Source organism: Leptonychotes weddellii, chromosome 4 (assembly GCF_054177405.1).
Source record: "Leptonychotes weddellii isolate Sample4059 chromosome 4, ASM5417740v2, whole genome shotgun sequence".
Lineage (NCBI taxonomy): Eukaryota > Metazoa > Chordata > Mammalia > Carnivora > Phocidae > Leptonychotes > Leptonychotes weddellii.
In genome coordinates, this window is record NC_138372.1 from 86,049,463 (window position 1) to 86,057,987 (window position 8,525).

General features: G+C 53.4%; 1 protein-coding gene across 2 annotated transcripts in view; it reads right to left on the bottom strand.

The window, feature by feature from the left end:
- Window positions 1-1,225: 1,225 nt before the first annotated feature.
- KCND3 (potassium voltage-gated channel subfamily D member 3) overlaps window positions 1,226-8,525 on the bottom strand; it is a 198,676-nt gene continuing 191,376 nt past the window's right edge. The window contains exons 3-7 of one of the 2 annotated variants that reach the window (XM_081815654.1): window positions 5,825-5,926; window positions 5,376-5,465; window positions 3,801-3,857; window positions 2,392-2,639; window positions 1,226-1,673 (exon numbers count right to left, since the gene is read on the bottom strand). In XM_081815654.1, coding sequence (XP_081671780.1) covers window positions 1,472-1,673; window positions 2,392-2,639; window positions 3,801-3,857; window positions 5,376-5,465; window positions 5,825-5,926 — 699 coding nt within the window. In that variant the 3' untranslated portion in view covers window positions 1,226-1,471. The remainder of the gene's footprint in view (window positions 1,674-2,391; window positions 2,640-3,800; window positions 3,858-5,375; window positions 5,466-5,824; window positions 5,927-8,525) is intronic. The other variant, XM_081815655.1, reaches the window with a different exon arrangement.

An 8,525-nucleotide genomic window follows, 5' to 3' on the forward strand; every position in this document is an offset into this window, starting at 1 on the left:
TCAGTTACCTTTGGGGACATCAGGCCTGAAGACCCTTCAGACCTCAAACATTTTTCAGGCCAGGTAAGAATCGTCTAGAATTGCTTACTTGCTTTCACACTTTGGAGCATCCTTCATGAAGCACACAGGCTTAATCATCTGCAGCCTCTGGATGGGAGTTACCTCAGTCATAAGGTAAGTCGGAAGCTTGCCTTTTCTGCAAGAAACTGCTTATAGGGCCTCTTGGCAGAATTCTGGATGGGCTTTATGGTGGGTCTTGAAAGAAGGGTACATAACAAGGTGCTCCAGCGGCCGACTACAGCTGTGAGCCCTGGGTTCTTCTGTTCTCTTTTCGCTAGCACACACCTGACTCCACTGTGCCTCCTAGGTCTTGGCTATTTTCTGTGTCAAGATCCCAGTGTGAAAAATCTGGTCATTCCCTTTTTTTCCCCCAGAAATGGAAACTGCAAAGACCACCACTGCAAGGGAAGCACTTTGTTCTATAAAGTGGACTTCCCTCATCCCTAAACTCTTCCGTTTTAGCTTTATTCTCTTCTTTTACACAGCCGCACTCACACAACTGTAACTCCCAGGCATGAGTCTGCAGGTGCTTGGAAGTGGAGAAGCCTTTACTAACATGTCTCAGGATCACCGGGGTCCATGTAGAGACAGATGGCTGGACACAGAGAAGAACAGCCAGGGGGGTGAAGCAGAGAGGTACAGAGACAAAGGACAGACGGAGGGAAAGTGTTGCTGTATGGTCAGTTGGCAGCTCTGTGCAGGTCAGCTGGGCAGTGGGGGCCCAGGCTCAGTTGACCTCACCCACCTGGGGGAATGGAGAGAGGACTCAGCAATAACTGACTTCTTAGCCTAAGAGCTTCTGCTATAAAAGGAGAAAGAAAAACAAAAACAAAAACAAAACAAAACCCTCACAAAATGCATTGTTTTGGTTCAAAGGTACTGGGTCCATGGAGAAAAATATTTCACAAAAATCCGTTGGTGTTTTGTTTTCCACCTTTTCCCATGAATAAATATTATCCATTAAGAGCCTTGAAAAAGGTGCTTAAATACACAGTGTTATATTTTCTTCCTGTTTTGCCTGTGACAACTCGGCCTCTGTGCTGTTCTTGGTCTTGTATTTTCCTCACCCGGGTCTCCAGAAACAACTGCTATTGGGCCTGAGGCTACCCCCTCCAGGCCCTGTCCTGGCACGCAGCCTCTACACCACCCACCCCCCCACCGCCATCCCATCGCCCACCCCCCTCCCTTCCTCTGGCCCCAGCGAGATGCCACGGCCACGGCCACGCCAGCAGCAGTGAACCTCAAGTGCCCTTTGCTGCCTCCTTTTCCTTCCAGGCACAAGTCTCAGTGCTAGGGGTGCAACGGGGCCGGCAGAAAGTGGGGAAGGGAGGGGAGAGAGCGGTGCCAGTGGCCACCCACATGCCAGCCCCCTTCACTCCCACTCCCCGCACGGGCCCTCTGTCCAGCGGTTTTACAAGGCGGAGACCTTGACGACATTGCTGGCTACGGAAGGAATGTTCGTGTTGGGGCCGGGGCTGGCAGGGGGTGGCCGACTTTCCCCCTCTGGGGTTCGCGCTGGGGGGGTGGGGATGCTGATGATGGCTGTGGTGATCTGGGATGTTTTGCAGTTTGGTCTCAGTCCGTCGTCTGCTTTCAAATTAAGGCTGGAGCGACTGAGATAAAAAAAAGAGTGAGTTGGTGATGGTGCTTCTTGCTAGTGTCCCTAGCGTCCCTGACCCCCCCCCCCACATGTCTAGCTCACTGTAACTAGGAGGACGCTCCCGCGTCCCTCTGTCTCTGCTTTTGGTAATCAGCCTGTCACTCTCCATTCTAATTATTATTTCTGACAATTGCGAAGTCCTGTACACTGGGCTTTGGAATTCAGAGTATGCGGTTTTTTTTCTCCCTGCCATAGACCGTTTACCTATCCTTTGTGGCATTTGAATTTTGTTTTCCCTGAGTCCCTTGCAACTCACTGGAGGTAGTGGAAAGTGGCCTAAGTATAAGCAGAGAAGGAAGGGAAAAGGTCAGTCTGTGGTTCAAAGTCAGCCTGGGATAAGCCATGTCTAACACAATTGTGAAAATTGTTTCCCTGGGAAAACGATCCGTTCTTTGCACTAGGGGAGGTGTTTTTCTTTGTTTTGTTTTTTTGTTTCCCAGTTACTGTTTCTGGTATCTAACCCCACATTGGGCCTACACCTGCTATGGTACCCTCCCAAGCAAATGAAGGGCCTTTGGGTTAACTTGCAAAGATAAGGAAGGTGGAGGGGGCTCATGCATTACATAAGGGGAAGGAGGGCTCACTTGGGGCTCTCCTAAGGCCGAGGCTGTTCCCTTCTGGGACCGGCAGGACTCAAGCCTTGGGGAGTGATGGGGCTGGAAGCCACCCACCTGGTAGTGAGGGAGGGCTGCTCACTGCCCTGGATGTGGATCGTGCTGAGCTCTTGCATGCTGCGCAGGCGAGTGGCTGGCAGGTTGGAGTTGGGCAGGTGCGTGGTCTTCTTACTACGACGGGAGCAGCAGGTGGTAGTGAGGCCCGGGTGACTGGACAGTGAGGGACTTCTTGTGGACGGGTAGTTCTGCATCGAGCTCTCCATACAGTTCTGCTCAAACATCTGCTCATCTATGAACTCGTGGTTCTGTGGGAAGCAGAAGGAGAAGAGGTAGGAAAAGGAGATGGGGAAGGAGGGGGATGAGCCCCCGTATGCCATGTAGCTGCCTGTCTCTGTGTGGGCGTCGAGAGGAGGGATCCCAGCGGCCTGGAGCATGGAGAAGCATTCGGGAGGGGCGATGTCCCACAGGCATCAAATGCAGAAAGAAAAAGATTCCTATTGGCAGCCCTGGCCATCAGGTTGAAGGGTGGGGACTGCAGCCATTAAATCGTGATGGGACATACACCCCATCTACAGCTTTGAGCTGACGGGACACAGAGGACCTGGAGGGATTTAGTGGCATCCTCAGAGCTAGAAGCAGACTTGACTTACTTTGCAGGGTTTGCACAGGATCTCCTGGAGGTGGCAGGTAAGGAGTCACTGACCCTGGGGAGTGGGTATGCTACGCAGTCTTGAATGCTGGGTTGGATTTAATGGGTAAGATCCTTATGAATCTTGGGTACGTGTGAGATATAAGCTTTTGAAGGCACTGGATTATTCATGGAATTGGGAGAACTTTGCTCTTGAAGGCCAATGGGGTCTGTCAGGGTTATGATTTCTTTAATTTTTTTGTTCCCCCCCCTCCACCTGATTATGGGATGCAGATCCTTAATATATCTGGAGGCACAGGATTCCCTAAGTCAAATATAAGCAGGGGAAGGAATGTTAACAGCCTCCTGGTGCTGAACCCGGGATAACCGAAAAAAAAAAAAAAAAAAGGCTGTTTGGTCAAGGTGACTAAAAACCTATGGTATTAATGGTCTGGCTGAGGCTGCCATTCTGGAGAGAATAAGCATGAGAAGAGCGTGCAGAGAGAGACCAGCCCTGGCAGCCAGTACCAGGAGCCCCTGCGGAGCTGGGGAAGGGGCCCAGGGACACTCACAGGGGACCAATATGGCTGCCATGTTCTGCCACCCTCTCTAAGCCCTTGGGGAGGTCAAAGGAGGGAAGCAGAAAAGCAGTCAGGTAGTTCAGCACAAACACCCCAAAGCCTGAGCTGCTGCTGGGAGTGGCAGTAGAGGTAGGAAAAGCCCCAGAAGAATTGATAGCACATGCAGAGAACCAGACCAGGGGGTAAAAAGAGGAGAATCCACAGACTCAGAATATTCAGAGAGAAACACATCAATTGAATTTTTAAAAAAGTGATACCTTGATGGTGGAGGTTCGTACAGATAACAGGGGATCATCCACAAGATAGGACAACCCCTACAGGACAACATGCCAACAGAAGATAAAAACACCATTGATTGTACATTCCAGCATTCCCAAGCTCAGTTCTGACATTCAGTCCCTCCATCCCAGCATTCCACCCGGGAGTCCAACATTCCACCCCTTGTTCCAACACAACCCTGTTCAAACCCCACATTCATTCCTTCCATCCCAACATTCTGCTTCTTCTAGCCCAACATTCCTCCCCTGAAGTCCAGCATTCCATCTCTTTCACCCCAGCACCCCTGCCCCACAATCCGACATTCACTCCCGCAAATTCAGCATTCCATCCCTTCAATGCCAACATTCCAGCCCCTCAAACCCAAACATCTTTACCCATATCCTTTCAGTTGACACATTCCACCCAGCACATGCAACTTGGAAAGGGCAGTTGGGTCCGGGCCTATCCCGTTGGCAAGCTCTGAGTCTTTGAGAGAAGTTCTAGATATACATATACAGTTCTTAACAGTAAGACATATGTGATAAGTCCTGGAAACTAGGGTTCTCCGAGTACTTTCCCATTTGGGAAGCCCTCTTTGGGTTCAACTGCCATCCACAGTATCCACACTTGGCTCACAGTAAGAGTCATCTGACGTCTATTCCCCCTGCACCTAGAGGCCAGGATATGGGACATTCAGAAGTAGAAACTTCCTTCCCTAGGGTGCTGAGCCCTGACCCTGGGCTCTCTGGGGAGGGCGGGCCTAGAAAGAACAGGGAAGGGTTGCACTTTGTCTCTCTTGGGTTGTCCACCCTGACTTCTCCTCTTCCCTACTGTTCCTGGCACTTTTTGCCAAGGGTCCAGGATTGGCCCCACTGCCCTTCCTTTCAGTCTGTTTGTGGGGCACAGGCAACATGCCACATTCCAGCTACAGCATCCTAAACCATGGCTCTATTTTAACAAGAAGTCTTGCAGAATCTGAACTCCCTGGGCGCTGCAGGGTGACTAAGAGGGAGCGGTACCCATACAATCCCTGGCTAGAGAAATATAGGCACCGCCTCCTTCATTCACTGTCCTCTAAGGAGCAGTGTAGGGAGCAAAAGGGACCTACACGTTGCATCAGCCTAGCCCCAGGGACAGGACAAAAACTGATGCCCTTCTCCACTGTCCTGTAGCAACCTAGGATAAATTCAGCCTGAGTTTTGAAGAGTGATGCCCATCCGGACTGAGAAACAGAGGCGGAGCCCTCAGCTCTCAGTAACCATGAAAACACGGCTCTAGGGGCCCTGTGGGGGTGTGCAGAAAAGCTGGGGGCAATGAGCTTCTCTGTTGCTGCAGGACGGAGCTGGCCTCCGACCCTGGAGACTGCGCCCCGCCCCCCTCCTTGGGGTCTTCCTCCTGAGGGCAGACAGAGACCTCGTGGCTATTCTTTGGATCTGAAGGGGACAGACTCGGACATCTGCAGCCTGGGCCCGGGGCGAGGATGCGGGCACAGAGCTCTCCCCTTGTGAGCTCCAGCCCTCAGAGAGGAGGGTGGGAGTCAGGGGTGAGAAGGGGCGCGGCGGGCTGGGACTCACAGTGGTTTTCTCTAGACAGTGCAGCAGGTGGTGGTGCTGGCTCTCGGCGAGTGATGTGCTCTTGCCCACGTGCCCCTCCTCTGGGGTGCCCTAATCAGAAAAGAGGAGAGGCTGCGGATCATGCTGGTGGCTCCTCCCGTCTTCTCCGTGTCCTTCGTTTCTCCACAGGAGGTGGGAGGGCCCCAGAAAAATCGGGATGAACCAAATTTCAGGGTCACCAGAGAACATGCTAGCTCTGGAGCTGGGGGCCCTGGGTCTTCAGCTGGGTCCAGGGTAGTGGTGAGAATCCCATGGGAGAGGGTCCATGGAGGGGTGCTCCCGGGAGAAGGTCTGGAAACATGTCCTTCTTAGGGTTCACACTGGGGCTTTGGGGGTGGTGGTGCCCCTGGAAAGAGAAAAGAAGCCCGTCTCCCCTCCCTCTCCCCAGCCCAGGCCCTGCAGGCACCTACCATCAGCTCCATGGCCTCCGTGAGGAGTCCGTTGCGCTTGCTGTGCAGGTAGGCGTTGGAGCTGCCTGTCTTGGCCACACGGATCCTGGCAAGGCGGGCCTTCTGCGATCGGCAGAGAAAAAAAAGAGTGAGCGAGCCTGAGAGACCAGACAGCGAGCCTGGCAAAGCCAGTGACAGCAGGCCGTCCCGGCACGGCTGCGTTCCCAGGTGATGCCTGATGAAGGGGAGGAAGCGGCTTCTTCCCAGCCACTTACAGATCTCTGTCCGCAGACCCTGGCCCTGGGTCTGAGACTCTGCGTACCCACTCGGTGCAGCCTGGTCCTGGTCAGAGTTCCCAGGGGTCTCTACTCACCTCTCCAGCCTTGGTGCAATCCCGGCAGCAGAAATACCACTCATCAAAGCCCTGCCTCCTCCCAAAAGCTTCATGATCTTTACCTACTCGGTCTCGCACTAGAGTATTTCTCATCTCTAACTGGATCGCCAGCTCTAGAAAGGAGCATGGGTTATCTCACCCAGCTGTAGACCCAGGGCCCCCAGCTCCAGAGCTAGCATGTTCTCTGGTGACCCTGAAATTTGGTTCATCCCGATTTTTCTGGGGCCCTCCCACCTCCTGTGGAGAAACGAAGGACATGGAGAAGACGGGATATCCCGACACTCCTTGAGGGCCCGGGGCCCTTCCCTGTACCCAGCAGGTGCCCAAACATCAGTTAATTAGGAGAAAAGCAAGGAGTGTGCATCCTGTGCCCTTCAACATGTCTTCACTTCTTCCCTTCTTTCTATTTTGCCCTTAGCACTTATGACTAAGGGAGGATACGGTGTCTGCGTTTACTTTGCCACTGCCTCCCAGAATGTAAATTCCTTGCGGGCAGGAGTTTTCGTTTTGTTCACGGATGTATCCCCATGGCCTGGTAATTTTTAAATCAGTAAAAGTCTTTAAAATCGCAGGTCTGTTTTGGGGTGTGGATGCATGCATGGAGGGGCCAATACGTGTCCGTGCTTGTCGGGGACGAGAGCAGGTGCACGCGCGTGTGACGCGGTGGCCCACTGCCCGTGTGTGAGAGAGGGGAGGATGGAACACATTTTCACACACCGCTCTGGCTTTAACTAGGACAACTGGAACGCTCCCCGGCCCCAGCCTGGGAGGCCCCAGCAGGTCCCCTGCAGGGGGGCCGCCGGGTATCTCAAGGCAAGCGTGCATCTGTCCTGCTTGCAGAGGCAGGGGGAGGCGGGACCCACTGGGCACGCCGGCTGCTCCTGTCTTTCCTAATAGCCATAATCAGTGGCACCGCGACACCAGCACAACCACGGAGGGAGGCCCAAGAGGAAAGGGGCTTTGGGAGAAGGGTTCCTGCTGGTTTACAGAAATGCAGCCAGAGTCTGGGCTCCTGCAGGTCTCTGTAGAAGCAGCTCTAGGTCCACGCCGCTGGAAGCAAAGGAGCCCACAGGGACTCACAGGTGATCCTGGGCCAGAGGAGCCCCTCCCCTGCCTTTGTGAAAGTCCGCTGTAACTTCGCCATGGACTCCAAGCAGGACAACAGGCCTTGGGAAACTGTGGCAATTTCCGTGTCTCCGTTTACCTCTCCCCGGCAAGGGGAAGCGTCCCTTCCGAGTGTCCTGCTGGGCTGTCGCGTGTGCTAAAAAGAGGCCAGGGAGTCGGCTTCAGGCTGTCAACGGAAGCACAAGGACACACTAGGTCTCTGGTTTCCTGTGGCCTGCGTGTCCCCACGGGGACAGCTCGACTCCCTTTCCTGGCTTCTGAATATGGGGAAGAGGCCAGGGCTTGGACCCGGTGGATCTGCCTGTGAGTCTGAGGGAGAGCGCTTCTCTAGATGGTGAGAGCGGAAAGGGGGATCCGGCTGGGAAAGGATGACAAGGAAAGCGAGGAAGCCCTGTCAGTCCTCTTCTCTCTGGGCCAAGAACTTTCATCCCAGGCCCAGGACCGCGCCAGCCCTACCCTCAGCGACACGTCTACATTCAAGCATGTTGCTCATCATTTGAGGATGCGGCTGTTATTGCCTTGGGTGAGGACTGGGTGTTGAGAGCTGCATATGGAAATCCAATTGTGTCAAGCTCATTATAGCCTTCTAAAATTTGCGCCACTTAGAGCCAGACCTTTCTCGTATCTGGGGTCTGTCTTCATTACTTTCTAGAGATGAAAGATTCTCCTGTTCTCCTTTGTGGCACTTCTTTTAATCTTATCTTACCCTGGGCTCTATTAAAGCAACAGATTATCATATCAAATGCACAACACTGTTTAATCATTTCCCACACAGGATAAAGAGGTTTGCAATATATTTACAGAACCATACCCGGCACGTGAAATTTGGTGAGGATTTCTCGTTTGACTTTGAGCTCCTGAGAGCCAGAGTCTGGCTTACGCATATTTTTATCTTCGGCGTCTGACACGGGGCTGTGCACGGAGCAGGCGTTCAAGCCAGGCTGGTGAGGACCCAGGAAGGAGAACGGTCCTTCCCAGTCGGTCAGAAATCCATTAATAAGGCCCTGGCCATGGGCCCATCCCTGTATGGCCTGGTCAGCCTCTCCCTCCTCCACTGGCCAGGAGCACAACGTGAGAGGTTAAAAGAGAATGTGGCCGTCATCTAGGCTATTTTGAAGACAAGAAAATGGAGGCTATGAGGGGAAGTAACTTCTCCAGGACAAAGCAGCAAGGCTGGGGCGGGGGGCGGGGGGGGGGGGGGGG